Raw genomic sequence first — 21,533 nt, 5'->3', positions numbered from 1 at the left:
CTAAATTTCTGTATAGTCTACTCTCAGCCTATACTCAAATAACTTGTATCTAAACTAAACTACTTATATTTAAACTACTGTTCTTAATTTGCTGTATAGTCCCTATATCTAAACTGCTGCACAGTCTCGTATGTCCAGGTATTTAAATCTACTGTATAATCTTGTATGTCCAATTCACTCCATTGTGAATGTTTACTTGTAAACCGTTCTGAGCTACTGGGAGGACGGGATAAAAATCTAAATAAATAAATAAGGAGAAGCCTGACAGAGGGAAGGCCATGAGCACCTTCGAGAAAGCCTGTGTAGAAATCAGATCGCTCTGCAAGGTGTGTGCCAGCGGCAGGGAAGGAGGGAAGCAGGCACTGGACCCGCAAGTGAGGGGGGAGGGGTAGGCTAGAGCCACCAGACCCGTGAGGGAGGGCCTGGAACTGCCGGACCCAAAATGGAGGGAGGATGGTGGGATATCGGGGAGCTGTGGTGGGCGGGGCTCCTCACAGGAACAAAGCCGTTAACCGCTCTGCGGAACAGCACAAAGCTTTGTTCCTGCACGTGCAGTGAGCATGACTCAGCAGATACCCCCCTGCTAAGCTGTCTGGGATATATGTGTGCACAGAATCTTGAGATAGCTGATATATTGAGAAAATAATTTATATTTTCTCTGTACCTATTCTGATGTGCAGCTTCAACTTCTCACATGTTTACTGTAAAAGTAAAATTTGTCCTTACACTATTGAACATTGAGGGATGGTTTGGCCTGTGTGGTGTATTAGGGACACTCTTTGAACCAGATCCACCTCCACCAAACCAACCAGTTACCCATCCAGTGACACCACGGTGCTCTTCGAGAAAGATCTGGAAAAGGAATTTAAAAATCAGATAAATAATTAAGACATTTTCCCATTTTTACAATGCATTTATTTTGCTTCATCTCAGAATCTAGAGCATGTAGAAACATCACCTCCTCTCATCACAGGGTTACCTGATCCATCTCTTCCTTTTGGATTCCCAGAATACTTCCCATTAACCGCAGCACTTCGATACGTTTGTTCTTTGGCGTATGGAAATGTCCAACAAAAAGGTTCCTCATCAGAACCCTGGAAAGTAAGGAAAAAATATATAGCCTGAAATAATCTGCAAATTCATATGTACATAAGACATGGATCCTCATATCTCCTAGTCACACTAACCTGATAAACGGAGTCTAACCTCTCACAACCTGATCACAGCTGTATTAGGCTAATTCTTCACCTGCAAACTGCTCTGCTGTCATTTCTGTTTGCATTTCTACAATAAAGCAGTTACCTACCTGTAGCCGGTGAGGACAGCAGGCAGATATTCTCACATGTGGGTGATGTCATCCACAGACAGTCAACAAGTACATTGTCACTTTAAAAACTTGAAGACCACCCACACCGCACATGCGTCTGTGCCTTCTTGCATGAAGCTGGCTCGCAGGACCATTATCTCAGTAACATTACATTAGATTTCTTTTCCGCCACTACCTTGCACTTCAAGGCGGATTACAAAAGAGTTATAGAAAGAGGGTTACAAAGGAAGATGTTCGGTCATTTCCAGTGAAGGTAAAGAGTAGATCAGGTAGTTTCGGGAAGTCGGGAACTTGTGGAGTTAAGACTTTTTCAGGGATTTCTTGAATAGTCTTTATTTCTTTTCTGAATATCTTGTAGTCTGGGGTCGTTATCCATAGATTGGAGATTTGGTTGTCTAGTTTTGCTGCTTGAGTGGCTAGGAGGCCATCATATAATTTTTCCATTTAACTTCTTTGATTGGAGGGTATGTGAATGAAGTGTGAGTTTTCCTATGCCTGGTTGAGGTAGTTTGGATGAGGCGGTTGTTCAGATAGGTTGGGCGTCTCCATTTATAGTTTTAAAAAGGTAAACAGTAGAATTTAAATAGTATTCTTTCTGGAATTGGAAGCCAGTGTGAGATGAGGAAGTTTTGGAAAAATATTTATAACATGATACAGTTTTAAAAAAAATAAAAACATCAGAAGCCTTATGATTGCACGACGCAAAGCTAAGAGCCAACTTGGAGAGGTGGGAGGGTAGTGAGAATAACAACATAGTACATGACAGCAGATAAAGATCTGAACAGTCCATCCAGTCTGCCCAATAGTCACACTCGTACATTCAAAGTTAAGTTGTCTTTTTTCTTTAATATTTCTGGGCAATAGACCATAGAAGTCTGCCCGGTACTGTCTTTAGGCTCCCATTGCTGCAGTTGCCATTGAAGCTCACTCCAGCCTATACTAACCATCAAAGCCCTCCCCAGCTCATCCAAAACCAAATCACCGTATACGGGACACAGGATTGTCCAATACTGGCCTTAGTTTATTTTATACCATTCATTTTATAATTAGAAATCCTCTGTGTTCATCCCAAGCTTTTTTGAATTTCGTCACCATTTTCATCTCCACCCCCTCCCTCGGGAGGGCATTCCAGGCCTCTACCACCCTCTCTGTGAAAAAGAATTAACTAACATTAGTCATAAGTAAATTCATGCCCTCTAGTTTTACCATTTTCCTTTCTCTGGAAAATATTTGTTTCTATATTAACACCTTTTAAGTATTAAAAGGTCTATATCATATCTCCCCTGTCCCTCCTCTAGAGTAAATGAAATGAAAAAAATTTTTCCTTTGGATCAGGTACCTTGCTGTCAGCGTCGAGAGTCTTGTGAATTAGCTGTATATCTGTTTAAATGCAATTTTAGCATTATGTTTACAATATGCATCATTTTCCTTTTTTGCTGATTTGTTTTAGGATATATTTCAATTCGTAGTTCATTAGCAGCTTAGCGGGTTCTCTGAGGAAGCCAGTCAGGCGAAACGCGTCAGAACCTCGCCGGGTCAACGCTGACTGAACATTTAAGCTAAGTCTTTTTGAACTCACCTTTTTTGAATTTACAGTACAAATTGGATATTTATTTCACTATATGGACATAAAAGTATTTATGAGGGTTTTTCAACAAGCACTTTTAATTACCTTTTACTTCAAAATGATGCAATGATAGATTCTGCAAGAAGCTCTTTAGGGGTTTGTACCCCACAACGAGTTTTTTCATTCCATCTTGGATTCTGAGCGCCACTCAAGTTTAAAAAGGTATTTAAAGTACTTTTGTTTGTTCCTTTACTGGTCTTTTTGCAATTTACGCAATTTTGGGAACACATTCCTTATTTGAACATTACCCAGTTGTTTGTATTGGGCCTCCTCTAGAGTATACATATTTAGGTCTGCCAGTCTCTTCTTGTACATCATTTGGCGCAAGCCCCATATCATTTTCGCTGCTTTTCTCTGAATTGCTTCAAGTCTTTTTACATCCTTGGCCAGAAACAGCCTCCAAAACAGAACACAATACTCTAGGTGGGCATCAACAACGTCTTTCTACTGGTTATGCCTCTCAGTACACATCCCAGCATCCTTCTGGCTACAGCCACCGCCTTGTCACACTGTTTCATTGCCTTCAGATCCTCAGACACCATCATCTCAAGGTCCTTCTCCCCTTTCTTGTGTATCAACCTCTCACCTCCTAGCACATATGGTTCCCTCAGATTTCTACTCCCTGAAGTGCATCACCCTGCACTTCTTCGCATTGAATTTTAGCTGGCAAACACTATTCTAACTTTTGCAGATCCTTTTTCTATTTTCCACCCCTCCTGGGTGTCCACTCTGTTATAAACCTTGGTAATTGTTTGCTAGAGAATCATGTGGCATTATCGTATGACACCGTTTTATTTGGCATATCTATGAGAGCCAAGAGCCAAATATCTTCCAATAATAATAAACTTTTAATGATTCTGACAGGAGTTGCCATTCAACAAATAACACATAATTGGAAAAATTGGAATAGATTGAATTATAGTTTTTGGTGGAGATCAGTGTGTCATATATATAAAATGGAAAGAACATTAGCAGTTCAAAAAGGATATTTTAATAAATTTAAGGATGTGTGTGGGCCATTAATAAATTATTGTAAAGAATAGATATCATTTTCCCCTGATTAACATAAATGAAAAAATGGGGAGGGGGTGGGTTTTTAGATTTCAGTATTTGTTATGAAGGGATGGAAGAATTTACTATATTATATGCATCTAATATAATAAAACGCTAAGCGCACATGTGCACTCTACCACCGTGTTGCCTGATCTGTAGTTCCGTGGTCGGCAGAGTGCGCATGCACGCATACAAGGGTCCCTCTCTCGCAGGTGATGTGCGGTCTTGCCGGCTCCGTCTCCCTTACACTTCACGGCCGACGTTTGTAACACGGAGGCAGGGAACACACCAGTGACTCCCCTTTCTTCCCCTCACTCCATCTAACATAGCGGACTTAGCAGCGACACCCCCCTCCCGTCGTCAAACTGGCCGGCAGCGCTGGACTCCCTGGTCTCCACCTCTCAAGCTGCGGTGTCGGCTCCTCTCACGAGCCTGCACCAGCGTCGGAGAAGGCTTCTGACACTGGCGGGGATTGTGAGAGGAGCCGCCGGTGGCATTTTTAAACTTTAAAAAAAACCTTCGACCGCAGCAGGCCAGCCCGCGGGAAAGGAAGGGGGGGGCCGAAAAAGAACAGGACTCCAGCTGCAGGAACGCAGGCTAGACCGCGGAAAGGGAAGGGGGAGGGGCCGAATGGAGCAGGCCAGATTGCGTTAAGAGAAGGGAGGGGCCGAAAGGAGCAGGACAGCTCACGGTAAGAGAAGGGAATGGGGGTGGGGGAAAATGCTGCTACTGCTTCACAGGGACCTGGAGGGGAAGGGGGGAGGAAATGCTGCTTCTACTTCACAGGGACCTGGAGGGGAAGGGAAATACCGCTGCTGATTTTGCAAAGGAAAGTGGGGGGGGGAAGGAGGGAAATGCTGTTGCTGCTGCACAGGGAAATGGGGTGAACATGCTGCTGCACAGGGAAAAGGAGGGAAATAATGACAGAGACAGCAGGAGGGAGGGAGACAGAAAGAAAGGAAGAAAGATACAGGGGCAGGGAGAGGGATAGAAAGACAGACAGAGAAAGGTGGCCAGGGAGAGAGACAGAAAGACAGACAGACATATTCTAACACCTGTTAATGTAATGGGCTTAATGACTAGAGAGAGACAGAAAGAAATACAGACAGACAAAGGAGGCCAGGGAGAGAGACAGACAGAAATAAAGACAGACAGGGGACCAGACAGAAAGAAAGACAGACAAAGGGTGCCAGGGAGAGAGAGAGAAAAATAGCAGGAGGGACAGAAAGAAAGAGACAGAAGCAGGGAGAGAGACATAAATAAACAAAGACAGACAGGCATATATTCTAGCACCTGTTAATGTAACGGGCTTAAACACTAGTTATTTAATATTATTATGGTGGGAGGGAAGGGGATAAATTTTATTTAATGAAAATGTTTGTGGAATTTCAAGTGATGTATTAGTCAAATTGTTGTTACTTTCTGTGCACTTGATGTTAAACATAAAATGAATAGAGAATTTAAAAAAAAACCCACAAAAAAACAAACCTTGGTATCACCCACCTAAACCCATCTTCCTGCTTCCCTCATTCTCTATCTCTGTGGACAACACTCTCATCCTTCCTGTTTTGTTTGCTCATAATCTTGGGGTCATATTTGACTCCTCTCTCTCCTTCACTGCCCAGATACAACATATTGCTAAAACCTTCTTCTCTGAGCACACTACCAAAACATTTATCCATGCCCTCATCACCTCGTGCTTAGACTACTGCAACTCGCTACTCTCAGGCCTTCCATTTAGCCATCTCGCTCCCCTCCAACCCGTCCAGAATTCAGCTGCACGACTCTTATTCCAGGAGAACTGCTATACTCACGTTACCTCTCTTCTAAATTCACTTCACTGGCTTCCCATCCGTTTCTGAATACAATGCAAACTTCTCTTTACTGACCTACAAATGCACTCACTCAGCTGCCCCTCACTATCTCTCTTCACTGATCTCCCCCTATGTTCCCCCTACCCGCGAGCCCTCCTATCTGTGCCCTTTTCTTCCTCTGCCAACTCCAGATTCCATCCCTTCTACCTCGTTGCACTGTATGCTTGGAACAAGCTGCCCGAATCCCTACAGCGGGCTCCGGTAGTGTTCAATACCCATTTAAAAGCCCACCTCTTCAAGAGTGTTTCAACTCCTAACTCCTCTCATCTTAGGTTCTGCATCCCCAACTCTATATGTCATGTCTGTCAGTCCAAGTTAGATTATAAGCTCTTTCGAGTAGGGACCGTCTATTAAATATCAAAATGTACAGCGCTGCATACGCCTTTCAGCGCTATATAAGTGATAAATAGTAGTAGTAACCCTTCAGCAATGTTGCTCACAAATATATTGAACACAATCGGCCCAACACCGACCTTTGTGGCGTCAGACTCACCTTTCCTTCCTCCAAGCAAAATCCATTAACCACCATCCTCTAGCTTCTGTCCGTCAACCAGTTTCAAATCCAGTTCACCATTTCTGGTCCTAAATTCTGCCCATCAAGTTTATTCAAGAGTCTTCTATGTGGAACCATGTCGAAGATTTTGCTGAAATTTAAGTAAATTACATCTAGCATATGACTTCAATCCAATTCTCTGGTCGCCCAGTCAAAGAATTCAGATTCATTTGGCATGATTTATCTTTAGTAAAGCTATGTTGCCTTAGATCCTGTAACCCATTGAACTCTAGAAGTTCACTATCCTTTCCTTTAGCAATGCTTCCATTATTTTTCCAATAACTGAAGTGAGGCTTAATGGTCTGTAGTTTCCTGCTTCATCTCTTTAACCACTTTTGTGAAGATGGACCACATCCACCGTTCTCCAATCCCATGGAACCTCTCCTGTCTCCAAGGAGTTAAGAACATAAGAATAGCCTCACTGGGTCAGACCAATGGTCCATCAAGCCCAGTAGCCTGTTCTCATGGTGGCCAATCCAGGTCACTAGTACCTGGCCAAAACCTAAGAAGTAGCAATATTCCATGCTACCGACTATGGACTTTTCCTCCAGGAAATTGTCCAAACCTTTCTTAAAACCAGCTACGCTATCCACAACCTCTGAAAACACATTCCAGAGCTTAACTATTCCAAGGTGGACCCTAGCATTTGGTACCTGTGATTCAGGTTATTCTTCCCAATGTGCATCAATTTGCATTTGTCCACATTAAATTTCATCTGCCATTTGGATGCCCAGTCTTCCAATTTCCTACGGTCTGCCTGCAATTTTTTTTACAAACCGCATGCGTTTTTAACAACTTTGAACAGTTTAGTGTCATCTGCGAATTTAATCACCTCACTCGTCATTCCAATTTCTAAATCACTTAATAAATAAGTTAAATAGTACCTGTCCCTGTACAGACCCCTGCAGCACTCCACTGACAAAAATGACCATTTATCCATACCCTCTGTTTTCTGTCCGATAACCAATTCTTAATCCACAACTGAACTTTGCCACCTATCCCATGACTCTTTAATTTTCTCAGGAATCTCTCATGACGAACTTTATCAAAAGATTTCTGAAAATCTAGATATACTATAACAACCAGCTCCGGGCTTCCACGAAGGCATTTTCAAATAACATTCCACCTTTGCTGATATGTGGAATACATCTGGTCTGGGCTTCCACGAAGGCATTTTCAAATAACATCCACACCTGATTTACAGTCCTAACCGTTGCAACTGATTCTTTTAGCTTCTTTTAACCATTTTCCTCATTTTATCATAGTTGCCCTTTTGAAAATTAAATGCCTCTACAGTAGATTTCTTTTGCAATGTCACTCCGGGTATTAGCTCAAATTTGATCACGTTATGATCACTGTTTCCCAGCGGACCCAACAGTTAACTCCTGTACTATGCATTGCATTCCACTAAGGACCAAATCTAAAATAGCTCCCCCTCTTGTCGGTTTCTGGACCAGTTGCTTCAAGAAGCAGTCATTTATGACGTCTAGGAATTTTACCTCCTTAGCAGTCCCTGATGTAACATTTAACCAGTCAATGTTTGGGTAATTGAAATCACCCATTATTAAACTGTTGCCCAATTCTCCAGCTTTCCTAATCTCTGAAAACACTTCATCTGTCTGCTCATTTTGTCCCGGGGGACGGTAGTATAACCCTACCTTTATATTCCTTCCCTTCATATATGGAATTTCTATCCATATGGATTCCACACTGCTATCTATGTCATGCAGAATGTTTATTTTAATTGATTCAATTCCCTCTTTAACATATAGCGCAACCCTAATTCCAATTTGATCTACTTTATCCTTTACGATATAATTTGTATCCAGTTAATACAGTGTCACACTGATTGTCCTCCTTCAGGTCTCTGAGATGCCTATTATATCTATCTCATCATTCAGTGCTATATAGACAAAATGTCCTTCTGTCCAGTGATGTATGAAAAGCACTAATAACACTGAGTTGAACTTTGATTGATTCCCTATAAGGAAAGGCTAAAGTGGCTAGGGCTCTTTAACTTGGAGAAGAGATGGCTCAGGGGTAATATGACAAGACGTCTATAAAATACTGAATCTAGTCCTCTAAATTTTCTCTTCATTTTGTCTCTTCTTCCACTGGAGTTCCTTTCTACCCTAACTCTTGTTAACCGTGTCGAGCTTTACGAATGTAGAGATGATGCGGTATACAAACCTAAGGTTTAGATTAGATTAGATTAGAGTGGAAAGGGAAGATGTGAATTGCTTGTTTATTCTTTCCAAAATGATTAGGACTAGGGGTCATGCGATGAAGCTACTGTAGATTTAAAACAAACCGGAGAAAATATTTCTTTATATAATGTGTAATTAAACTCTGGAATTCATTGCTGGAGAATGTGATGAAATCAGTTAGCTTAGCAGGATTTTAAAAAGGTTTGGATAATTTCCTAAAAGAGAAGTCCATAGACTATTATTGAGATGGCTTGGAGAAATCCACTGCTTTTTCCTAGAACAAGAAGCATAAAATCTGTTTTACTACTTGGGATCTAGCAAGGTGCTTGGGACCTGGATTAGCCACTGTTGGAGACAGGATGCTGAGCTTGATAGACCTTTGGTCTGTCCCAGTACGGCAATTCTTATGTTCTTATGTAACCCAGGGAAAACAAGTCATGAGGAGGGCCATTTTCTGAGCAATGCCACCATATCTTCTCTGAAAGTTGTTCCCTTTGCACCAGTCAAGAGATGTTCTGAAAAGTTGTTTTCCCTGAGTGCTCCAGTTTTTTATCCTTCTGAAAGCAGTGTGTACAGTATCTTGCAAACCTCTTGCACAGCTGATAAAATGCTACTAAGAACAGCCATTCCACCACATCAAACACAAAATGTGCTCCTCGGGCCCACCCAGAATGGATTCCAATATGAACCTATAGGGAAATCTATAGATTTTAAAGAACTAAAGTAATTGGGAGTGAGGAGCGGGGAAGCAGGCAGAGTTTAAGCAAAATCAGAAAATATGGACAAAGCTGAGAAAACAGTCACCAATTTTGACTCCATTGAATAATTAGGCAGAAATGTGATGAGACCTAAGACATCAGAGACAAGGAAGAGAAGATAATCAAAGCAGAAATAAGATCATAAGAACATAAGAATAGCCTTACTGGGTCAGACCAATGGTCCATCAAGCCCAGTAGCCCGTTCTCACAGTGGCCAATCCAGTCACTAGTACCTGGCCAAAACCCAAGGAGTAACAATATTCCATGCTATCGATCCAGGGAAGCAGAGCCTTCCCCCATGTCTTAATAACAGACTATGGACTTTTTCTCCAGGAACTTGTCCAAACCTTTCTTAAATAGCTACGCTATCCGCTCTTACTACATCTTCTAGCAAGTTCCAGAGCTTAACTATTCTCTGAGTGGAAAAAAATTTCCTCCTTTTGGTTTTAAAAGTATTTCCCTGTAACTTCGAGTGTCCCCTAGTCTTTGTAATTTTTGACAGAGTGAAAAATCGATCCATTTGTACCCGTTCTACTCTACTCAGGATTTTATAGACTTCAATCATATCTCTCCTCAGCCGTCTCTTTTCCAAGAACAGCCCTAACTGTTTTAGTCTTTCTTCATACGAGAGGAGTTCCAACCCCTTTACCATCATGGTTGCTCTTCTTTGAACCTTTTCTAGCACCACTATATCTTTCTTGAGATAAGGAGACCAGAATTGAACGCAATACTCCAGATGAGGCTGCGCCATGGAGCGATACAGGGGCATTATAACATTCTTAGTCATGTTAGCCATCTGTTTTTTATTAATTTGCAACATCCTGTTTGCTTTTTAGGCTGCCACTGCACATTGTGTGGAAGGTTTCATCATATTGTCTATGATCATACCCAGATCCTTTTCTTGGGCGCTAATCCCCAAGGTGGACCCTAGCATCCGGTAACTGTGATTCAGGTTATTTTTCTCAATGTGCATCACTTTGCATTTGTCCTCATTAAATTTCATCTGCCATTTGGATGCCCAGTCTTCCCGATTTACCAAAGGTCCAACCTGAAATTCTTCAGAACAACTTTTAAAATCTTTGGCTAAATATAGTCCTGCAACATGACATCTCCCACTTACTTGTCCACTTTTCCTTCTGTGCTGTTCAACAGGTCCACTAACTTGTTCTGTGCATCATCCAGCATCTCTTGCATCATCTGACCTACAATTTGAATACATGTTGCATATGAAAAGTGTCAAAACAGAGCAACATATTCTATACGGAATTTTAAAAGAAATATTTTCATGACTTTCATTGTTCCGGAAATTATAAGCACAGTTACTAATATGACACCTCAAACTCAGATTCTGCTTCCCCCCCCCAAGTGAAATCCGCATAAGAGGGGTCCTTTTATTAAGGCAGGCTAACTGATTTAGCGCATGCTAAATGCATCCATTATATTCTGCCACATTCTAGACCAGTGTTCTTCAACCTTTTTGCACCCGTGGACCGGCAGAAATAAAATAATTATTTTGTGGACCGGCAAACTACTAGGACTAAAATTTAAAAACCCCGTTTACGCCCCATCTCCGCGAGCTCGGTCCCCGCACACCATCTGATCCCATCTGCACAAGCCGCAATTATGATTTTATATTGAACGTATTTTATTAAAGTATAAAAAGAAACAATATTCTGAACAATTGTGATTTTATAAATACAAATATACAGAGCACGGACCAACAAAACCCCTGTCTCCCCTCCCCTTCACATATATCCCCTCTACTATCAAGAAAACTGAACAAGCCAAGTTATTATAGAATGCTACATAGAAATATCATGCTAACAGAATACTGCAGTCCCCAGTTATGTCTCTAGCAGGATATATAATTCAAATCTGATATATTCTAATGACAAAATAGAAATAAAATTATTTTTTTCTACCTTTTGTTGTCTCTGGTTTCTGCTTTCATCTTCTTTTCACTCTTTTCCTTCCACCATCTGCCCGTTCCATCCAATGTCTGCCCTCTCCCCCTTCCATATGTATCTGACTTCTTTCTATGCCCCTCTTCCTTGTCCATCCTCCTCTCTCCTTTTTACATCATTCATTCCAGCTTCACTGCCTTCTTCATTTTTATCTCTCCTACACCAGATCTAGCATCTTTATCCCTCTCTCATTTCTCTGCTGACCCCCTTTCCATAATCAATGTCTCTCTACTTTCTCATTCCTCTCTCTCCCCTTTCTCTCATCTGATCTCTCCATTTCATCCTGACCCCTTCCCCTCCTGTAATCTCCCTGCCAGCTGTTTCCTTCCTTTTTTCTTTCTCCCTACCCTCCTTCCTTTTTTCCTTCTCCCTTCCCTCCTCCCTCTATCCAACATTAACTCTCTTTCCATCCCTTTCCCTCCTCCCTCACAGCAGCATCTCTCCTTCTTTTCCCTTCCCTCCTCCCTCTATCCAACATTAACTCTCTTCCCATCCCTTTCCCTCCTCCCCTCCCAGCAGCATCTCTCCTTCTAACTTCCTTCAAGTCCAGTAACAGCTCTCCCTTTTCCAGCACCTTCCCAGCCTCCTACAGTGGCTTCCTCCCCTTCCAGCAGCTCTCGGTACTTGCCTGCAGGAAGTTGCCGGTAAATCACTGCCCTGGCAAATAGGAGAGCTGGTGGGAGGGGAGGAAGTCACTATGAAGGCTCCCCAGGATCTTGTTCGCACATGCTGACCATCTCCCTCCACCTGCACCTGAATCTGAAGCTCTCTCCGGTCTAATCGCAACTTCCCCGCGGCCCTCTTCAGCAACTCGGCAGGGGCGGCGATCAAGACACGCTGCCGACGTCGGGACCTTCACTCTCTGAGTCCCGCCTATTTTGTTTCAACTTCCTGTTTCCGAACAGGCGAGACTCACAGAGGGAAGGCCCCGACGTTGCAGCCTGTCTTGATCGCCTGAGGCTGGGAGGAACATTAGTCAGCAGGAACCGCAGTCAGAAGGAACCGCAGTCGGCAGGAAATTTAACTGCCGACTTGATCTCGCCGGCCCTGTGCGGACCGGCAGAAATTTTCTGCGGACCAGCACCGGTCTGCGGACCGCCGGTTGAAGAACTGTGTTCTAGACAATCTGTACCGTCATAACAGTTTAATTCTCAAAACTCAAATAAAAGTGAGCAACAATAGTCAATGAGAGACAGGACAATGGTCTGCTGCACTACTAGTCTTTTGAAGTGAGATGGATATCCTGGACATACAGATGGATAAACTGGACATACTGGCCTCACTTGTGTATACTGGACACTACAGACATTTTTAACATATTGGTAAAGTGATCACATGCTTGCATATTTTCTACATTCCGTTGTCTGAAAATAAAACTCAAAACGCTTTAAAGTAGGAGGATTTTTCCCCATCAATCTACATAACATTTCCTACGCTTTTAAAGTGAAAAAGTTATAGAAATAAATGTCCAAGGGAGGGAGTTTGAGCAAGATCCAAGCAGAACAAATGGTGGCAATATAGGAGGGAGGAGGGTAAGGGAAGAGAAGGTGGGTTGATGGGGAAAGAGGTAATTTAGGCTAGGTAGTAGCATAAATTGGAACTGAAGAAATAACAGGATATCAGGATAGTGTTAGGAGGCTAAAAATGATAGATGTAACCATTCAATGGGAATTTGTTTTGGGTGGTAGGAGGGGGTTGGAAAGGGGAAGCGGATAGGCTGATTGGAGAATTATTTCAGGGGTTGACATGAAGACGGCTGGATGATGATTTAAAGGTTAAAGTTAATGGAAAAAGTTGTGGTATAAATTCTAGTATATCTCACATTGTCCTGCCACATTTTATGATGAATGTTTCACAAAATAAATCAAAATCAAAACAATATTTATTGAAACAGATAAATATTAAAAAATGTAATTAGGAATAAGAAATCATTTATTTGGTTTTATTTCCCATCCTCCCAGGAGAGTTCAGAATGGGTTACTAGTTATACATAGCAAAAGCATGGTAAAACATAGCATGGCAGCTTTGCATGGCAAACGGTCTTATATATACAAGTTCAGCATAGCATGATAAACACAGTATTACAAGCGTGGCTAGCATGGTATGGCAGATATATTTATATCTATCTATCTATCTATATAGAGAGAGAGATAGCAATGTTACTTACCGTAACAGTTGTTATCCAGGGACAGCAGGCAGCTATTCTCACTAGTGGGTGATGTCATCAGACAGAGCCCCGGTACGGACGTCTCACAAGCACGTGTTGCTTGTAGAAACTTAAAGTTTCTAGATGCCCGCACCGCGCATGCGCCGGTGCCTTCCTACCCGGAGATCCGGGCGTGTCTCCTCAGTTCAGGTAGCTAGCCTGAGAAGCCAACCCAGGGGAGGTGGGTGGGACGTGAGAATAGCTGCCTGCTGTCCCTGGATAACAACTGTTACGGTAAGTAACATTGCTTTATCCCAGGACAAGCAGGCAGGTATTCTCACTAGTGGGTGACCTCCAAGCTAACCTCAGTGGGATGGAGGGGGAGTTGGCGACTTAAGAGAATAAATTTTTCAATACTGTTTGGCCAAACTGTCCATCCCGTCTGGAGAGGGTGTCCAGACAATAATGTGAGGTGAATGTGTGAACCGAGGACCAGGTGGCAGCCTTGCAAATTTCCTCGATTGGTGTTGATCTGAGGAATGCTACTGAGGCTGCCATTGCTCTGACCTTATGGGCTGTGACCTTACAAGGAAGTGATAATCCAGCCTGGGCATAGCAGAAAGAGATACAAGCCGCCATCCAATTAGAGATGGTGCGCTTCGATATGGGTCTTCCCAACTTATTAGGATCGAAGGAGACAAAAAGTTGAGGAGTGGATCTGTGTGGCTTGGTGCGATCCAGGTAGAAAGCCAAGGCACGTTTGCAGTCTAGAGTGTGAAGGGCCGATTCTCCGTGGTGAGAATGAGGCTTAGGGAAGAATACTGGAAGTACAATGGATTGGTTGAGATGAAATTCGGAGACCACCTTAGGCAGGAATTTCGGGTGAGTGCGGAGGACCACCTTGTCATGGTGGAATACTGTGAATGGTGGGTCTGCCATCAATGCCTGGAGTTCGCTGACTCTGCGAGCGGACGTAAGGGCTACAAGGAAAAGCACTTTCCAGGTGAGGTACTTCAGAGGGGCCCTGTTGAGTGGTTCAAACGGGGGCTTCATGAGGTGGGAAAGGACTACATTGAGGTCCCAAACCACTGGGGGTGGTTTGAGAGGAGGGTTAACATGGAAGAGTCCTTTCATAAATCTGGCGACCACCGGATGGGCCGAGAGGGGTTTCCCTTGTAGAGGCTGGTGGAACGCCGCAATAGCGCTCAGATGGACTCGTATGGACGTGGACTTGAGCCCAGATTGAGATAGGTGTAGGAGATAGTCCAGCACGGAGGATAAGGAAGCTCGCTGAGGTTCCTTTGACTTAGAAACACACCACGAGGAGAATCTGGTCCATTTCTGGGAGTAGCATTGTCGAGTGGCGGGCTTCCTGGAAGCTTCCAAGACCTCCCTCACTTCTTGTGAGAATTGGTGAGGGGTTACGTTGAGAGGAACCAAGCTGTCAGGTGGAGAGACTGCAGGTTGGGATGAAGTAGTGATCCTTGATGTTGAGTAAGTAGTGAAGGAAACACTGGAAGTGGTACTGGTTCCCTGCTGCTGAGTTGAAGTAGGAGGGAGAACCAAGGTTGTCTGGGCCACCGAGGAGCTATTAGAATCATGGTGGCCCGTTCGAGTTTCAGCTTGACCAGAGTCTTCTGGATCAGCGGGAATGGTGGGAACGCATATAGAAATCGTTTCCCCCAGTTCAGTAGAAAAGCATCTGCCTCGAGGCGATGAGGAGTGTAAATCCTGGAGCAAAACTGAGGCAGTTTGGCGTTGTGGGGAGCCGCAAAGAGGTCTATCTGTGGCGTCCCCCATTGCGTGAAGATTTGGTGAAGGGGGCTGGAATGGAGAGTCCATTCGTGCGGTTGTAGCAGATGGCTTAGTTTGTCTGCTAAGACGTTGTTCTCCCCCTGGATGTATACTGCTCTGAGTAGGGTGTTGTGGCGCACCGCCCAGTCCCAGACTCGTAGAGCTTCCTGGCAAAGGAGGGCCGAGCCCGTGCCTCCTTGCTTGTTGATATAATACATGGCGGCCTGATTGTCTGTGCGAATGAGGATTACCATGTCGTGGAGTAGGTGTTGGAAAGCTTGGAGCGCATTGAAGATGGCTCTGAGTTCCAGTAGATTGATTTGGTGTAGTCTCTCCGCATTGGTCCAGAATCCTTGTGTGCGGAGACCCTCCAGATGGGCCCCCCATGCGTAATTCGACGAATCGGTCGTGAGGACTTTCTGATGGGGGGGAGAGTGCATCAGCAAACCTCTGGATAGATTCGAAGAGGTCATCCACCAAAGTAGAGACTGCCGAAGAGCAGGTGTGACTAAGATGCGTTTGGATAGTGGATCGGATGTCTGATTCCACTGTGATGCCAGGGTCCACTGGGGGATCCTGAGGTGGAGTCTGGCAAAGGGTGTCACATGCACTGTGGAGGCCATATGGCCCAGGAGCACCATCAGTTGTCTCGCCGGTAGGGTTTGGCGAGTCGACACCGACTGGCAGAGATGAAGAAGAGACTCCATGCGTTGCCGAGGTAGGAATGCTCGGAGTCGGGTGGTGTCCAGGACCGCTCCGATGAAGGGGAGGGACTGGGTGGGTTGTAGATGAGACTTGGAGAAGTTGATCTCGAAGCCCAAATTCTGGAGGAAGTAGGTTGTAGCCACGGCCGCCGAAGTGACCTCTGGGGCTGACGGGGCCTTGATGAGCCAGTCGTCGAGGTATGGGAATACCTGTAGACCCCTGTCCCGGAGTGCTGCGGCCACTACCACCAGGCACTTTGTGAAGACTCTGGGGGATGAAGATAGGCCGAATGGTAGCACTCGATACTGTAGGTGCAGATTTCCCACCCGAAATCTGAGGAATTTTCGGGAGGCCGGGTGAATGGGGATGTGAGTGTAGGCCTCCTTGAGATCCAGGGAGCATAACCAGTCGTTCTGCTCGAGGAGGGGGTATAGAGAAGCCAAAGTCAGCATGCGAAACTTCTCTTTGACCAGGAACTTGTTGAGGGCCCGAAGGTCTAAAATGGGTCGCAGGTCGCCCGTTTTCTTCGGGACGAGGAAGTACCGGGAGTAAAACCCTCGGTTCAATTGGTCTGACGGGACCGGCTCGACAGCCCGAAGCTGGAGTAAGGTTTGGACTTCCTGAAGAAGAAGGGCGGTCTGCGTCGAGCTTGAAGGATACTCTCTTGGGGGATGGTCCGGAGGGACCTGGTGGAATTGAAGAGAGTATCCTTCTCTTATGATGGTGAGGACCCATAGGTCCGTAGTTATGGCCTCCCATCGATGGTAGAAAAGATGGAGGCGGCCCCCTATGGGAGAGGCCGAGGTTATGCTCCCGGGGGGGGCGTCAAAAGGGCTGGGGGGCCTTAGGTACGGCCGGTGGCTGAGGTTTTTGTTGAGACTTCTGGGGAGGTTGTCTCTTCGCAGGCTGCCTCGCAGCAGGCGTTTGTCTGGGCATGTAACGCCGCTGGTAAATCAGGGGTGGCCTGGGAGGTCGAGACTGTTGAGGCTTGGGTTTAGGCCGCAGGATGGACTGAAAGGATTTTTCGTGATCCGACAGCTTCTTGGTAACAGTTTCGATAGATTCATCGAACAGGTCAGCTCCAGCACATGGTACGTTGGCGAGTCTGTCCTGAAGGTTGGGGTCCATATCGATGGTACGGAGCCATGCCAGGCGACGCATCGCTACCGCGCTTGCGGCGGCGCGTGCCGAGAGTTCGAATGCATCGAAGGAGGATTGCATCAGCTGGAGGCGTAATTGGGAGAGGGAGGCTACCACTTCCTCGAACTCGAATCGAGCTTGGTTGTCTATGAACGGAGTGAACTTGCGGAGCACCGGCAAGAAAAACTCCAAATAGGAAGAGAAAAAGAAGTTGTAGTTTAGCACCCGTGACGCCATCATGGAGTTTTGGTAGAATTTTCTACCAAATTTGTCCATCGTTCTCCCCTCTCGGCCCGGCGGTACAGAGGCGTAGACCTGGGAGGGATGAGAGCGTTTTAGGGAGGACTCGACCAGCAGGGATTGGTGGGAGAGTTGGGGGCCCTCGAACCCTTTATGGTGCACGATGCGGTATCGAGCATCGAGTTTGCTAGGGATCGCCGGTATGGAATACGGCGTTTCGAAGCACTGCATGAAGGTCTGGTCCAGTAATTTATGCAGGGGGAGCCGAAGCGACTCCGTTGGGGGGTTAGGTAAATGCATGGTGTCCAGATACTCTTTGGAGTATCGGGAGCCCGTGTCAAGGGTCACATCCAGATCATCCGCCATTTGTCGGAGGAATGATGAAAAGGATAATTGTTCCGCCAGCGTCGGTCTGTGGGACGGGCTGGCGGAGGAGGAGGCCTCCAGGTCCGTGGACATCGGGGAGTGACAAGGAGAATCGGGCACCGGTGTCTCCTCGTACTCTGGGCCCCTCGGAGGGGACGCCTCTGATGAGGAGTATCCCCTACGTTGCAGTTTTTTCTGCGGTGACACCTCCGAATAGCGTGAGGAGTGCCAGGATGAGTGTCTCGATCGGTGTCCGTCTCGGTGGCGGGACGGGGATCGGGATCGTCTGTGCATCGCATGGTCTCCCGAGGTCCCCAAGTGGATAGGGCTGGAAGCAGTGGATCGCCACTGGGTTTGCGATGCGGGTTCCTGCGATGCTACCCAAGTCTGGTAAGGAGTACGGAGGAACTCTTCCTGACTATGCCCAGGGCTTCGAGTATCGATCGAAGGTCTGGTCCCATGTTGGCGCGGAGGCGTAATGGGTTCTAATGGCGGCATGTCGGTAAGCGAGGCTTGCCGCGTGGGTATCGCCGCCCTCCCTCGTTCGTCCTCGTCGGTTGTCGAGGTCGAACGGTGTGGGGGAGGGGGAGGGGGCGGACCGCCCCTTTGGACCGGTACCGGGAGGTCACCCTGTATGGCAGCGATGAGCCCGGGTCCGATGGTCTGCATGAGCTCAACGAATTGAGCTTCCAGCACGGACCGTAGCGAAGCCGATAGGGAGGGATCCGCACCGAAAGGGGGTCCTCCTGCACGGACATCGCGCTCCTTCGAGGTCGAGTGCTTCTGCTTAGTAGCTTTCGGCACTTTGATGACCATTGGTGGCACTGTGGAAGGAAGAGGTACCTGAACCGAGGAGACCGGGGCAGGCACCGACGTCGAGCTCGTGGATGGTGTCGGGGCGAGCGATGCCGGTTTCGCCGCACTCGATGCAGGAGGAGTCGATGCCGGTTTCGCCCGCACCGGGGAGGTATCTGATGAAGTGGAGGCTGAGGGATCCTTAGCTGCGTCCATCTTGAACATCGATTCCCACAATAGGCAACGCCGCTTGAATGAGCGTGCCGTAAGGGTAGAGCAAGGCCCGCACGATTTCGGGATGTGGTCAGGGCCCAAACACTGCAAACAGCGCCAGTGAGGGTCCGTGAGTGAAATCGCGCGTTGGCACTTGCTGCACTTTTTAAAACCGGTGATTGGCCGGGACATAGGCCGGAAAATCTCTGCCGCGAGGTCGAAGCCCGTGGGCCTGAGCCACGTGGCCGGCCCGTTCGACCCGCCGGAGGAAATAATCTTCTCCTTTTTTTTTTTTTTTTTTTGAAAAAGAAAAGAACTGTTAAGTAATTAAAAGAAACGAAAACGAAAACGCGGACAAGGAAGGCAAATTTAACTGAATTCAGCTAGCGCATGAAGAAGTTGAACTTCTCAGCTCCGCGGAAAAGAAAGAACTGAGGAGACACGCCCGGATCTCCGGGTAGGAAGGCACCGGCGCATGCGCGGTGCGGGCATCTAGAAACTTTAAGTTTCTACAAGCAACACGTGCTTGTGAGACGTCCGTACCGGGGCTCTGTCTGATGACATCACCCACTAGTGAGAATACCTGCCTGCTTGTCCTGGGATAAATATAGATATAGATATACACACACATACATATATACATGCACACAAGCATAGCATGGCAAACATAGTATGGCAGACATTGCATTATACATGGTGAAATCACTCGCAGTATGCTACGACCGCCTCTTCCTGTACTTTGACAAGCAGCTCCTGATTGCTGAGGCTCAACTTTAGCACAGGAAGAGGCGGTCGTAGCATACTGCGAGTGATTTGTTTCACTCGCCGGCGCTCCGGCTGCCCTCTCCTTACTCTCCGGCTGCCCTCTCCTGCCCGGTCATTCGTGGTCAAAAAATACCGCGAATGACAGGGACCACAAATTCACAGGGGAGCATTGTATAAGAACATAAGATTTGCCGCTGCTGGGTCAGACCAGTGGTCCATCATGCCCAGCAGTCCGTTCACATGGCGGCTCTTAGGTCAAAGACCAGTGCCCTATTTGAGTCTAGCCTTACTTGCATATGTTCTGTTCCAGTAGAAACTTATCTAACCTTGTCTTGAATCCCTGAAGGGTGCTTCCCTCTATAACAGCTTCTGGAAGAGCGTTCCAGATTTCTACCACTCTGAGTAAAGAACTTCCTTATGTTTGTACAGAATCTATTCCTTCTAACTTAGCGAGTGCCCTCTCATTCTCTTCACCTTGGAGAGGGTAAACAATCTCAATTTCTCTTTAAGTCAATTCCCTTTAATATCTTGGATGTTTCGATCATGTCCCCTCTCAGTCTCCTCTTTTCAAGGGAGAAGAGGCCCAATTTCTCTAGCTTCTCATTGTACAACACTCCTCCAGTCGCTTAATCATTTTTGTCACTCTTCTTTGGACCCTTTCGAGTAGTACTATGTCCTTTTTCATGTACGGTGACCAGTGTTGGATGCAGTATTCCAGGTGGGGGCGTACCATGGCCCAGTATAACGGCATGATAGAAACATAGAAACATAGAAACATAGAAATAGACGGCAGATAAGGGCCACGGCCCATCTAGTCTGCCCACCTTAATGACCCACCCCTACCTTTCTCTGTGAAGAGAACCCACGTGACGATCCCATTTGGTCTTAAAATCCGGCACGCAGCTGGCCTCAATCACCTGAAGTGGAAGACCATTCCAGCGATCCACCACTCTTTCAGTGAAAAAGTATTTTCTGGTGTCACCGTGCAGCTTCCCTCCTCTGATTTTCCACGGATGCCCTCTTGTAGTCGTGGGACCTTTGAAAAAGAAGATATCTTCTTCCACCTTGATGCGGCCCGTGAGATATTTGAACGTCTCGATAACCTTTTCAGATCTGTTCATGATCCCCTTCTTAATCATTCCTAGAATTCTGTTTGCCCTTTTTGCTGCTGCCGCGCATTGCGCAGACGATTTCATTGACTTTTCTACAAGTACTCCCAAGTCTCTTTCCTGGGGGCGCTCTCTGAGTATAGCACCAGACATCCTGTATTCGTGCATATGATTTTTGTTACCGACATGCATCATCTTGCACTTAATTTTATTTCTTCCATTTGTGCGTCACACATACCTATACAAGCTCTTGGCGACATTACAGAGGAAGGGGTTAGAAGAGGGTAGGGAGGACAATAGAGAGCAGGAAGATACAGGAGGAGAAGAGGATACAAGTGATTAAGTGTCAAATAGATGAGTTTTCAGTTTCTTCCGGAATTTGGTGTGGTTAGGTTCCGTCCTGGTCATTTCAGTAAGGTCATTCCAAGTTTTTATGCCTAGAAAGGTGAGCATGGAGTGGAAAACACGTTAGTATTGCAGATTTTTTGTGGAAGGGAGATTTAGAAGTATTCTGTTGAGGGTTCTGTGGGAAGTAGGCCATGCCTTGGAAAAGATCTGGATGAGAGGAGCCGCGGAGTTTCCGTAAAGTATACGGTGAATGATGCATGAAGTTTTGAAGGTTATTCGTGACGGGATGGGTAGCCAGTGCAGTTGCCTGATGAAGGCTGTAATCGAGTCATATTTCTCAGGTTGAAGATTAGTCTGACAGCGGTGTTATGGATGAGTTGCATTTTGTGAATCATGTTGAACCTAATTTGCCATTTCATGGCCCATTCCTCGAGTGTATTTACGATTCATTGTAGGTCTTCGCAATCGTTCTGTGTCCTCACTACTCTGAATAACTTTGTATCATAGGCAAATTTAATCACCTCATTCGTCATGCCAATTTCTAGGTTG

The 21,533-nt window shown here is 45.8% G+C and overlaps 1 protein-coding gene across 2 annotated transcripts in view; it reads right to left on the bottom strand.

The window, feature by feature from the left end:
• TRIP11 (thyroid hormone receptor interactor 11) overlaps positions 1–21,533 on the bottom strand; it is a 153,623-nt gene that overhangs the window by 16,459 nt on the left and 115,631 nt on the right. For both annotated transcript variants that reach the window (XM_033951325.1, XM_033951326.1), the window contains exons 17-19: positions 10,520–10,601; positions 980–1,094; positions 727–852 (exon numbers count right to left, since the gene is read on the bottom strand). In XM_033951325.1, the coding sequence (XP_033807216.1) occupies positions 727–852; positions 980–1,094; positions 10,520–10,601 (323 nt within the window). The remainder of the gene's footprint in view (positions 1–726; positions 853–979; positions 1,095–10,519; positions 10,602–21,533) is intronic.

The sequence above is a fragment of the Geotrypetes seraphini genome, chromosome 7 (assembly GCF_902459505.1).
Source record: "Geotrypetes seraphini chromosome 7, aGeoSer1.1, whole genome shotgun sequence".
NCBI classification, from domain to species: domain Eukaryota; kingdom Metazoa; phylum Chordata; class Amphibia; order Gymnophiona; family Dermophiidae; genus Geotrypetes; species Geotrypetes seraphini.
Note: the sequence above shows the minus strand (reverse complement) of the source record. Positions and strands in the feature narration are given on the sequence as shown.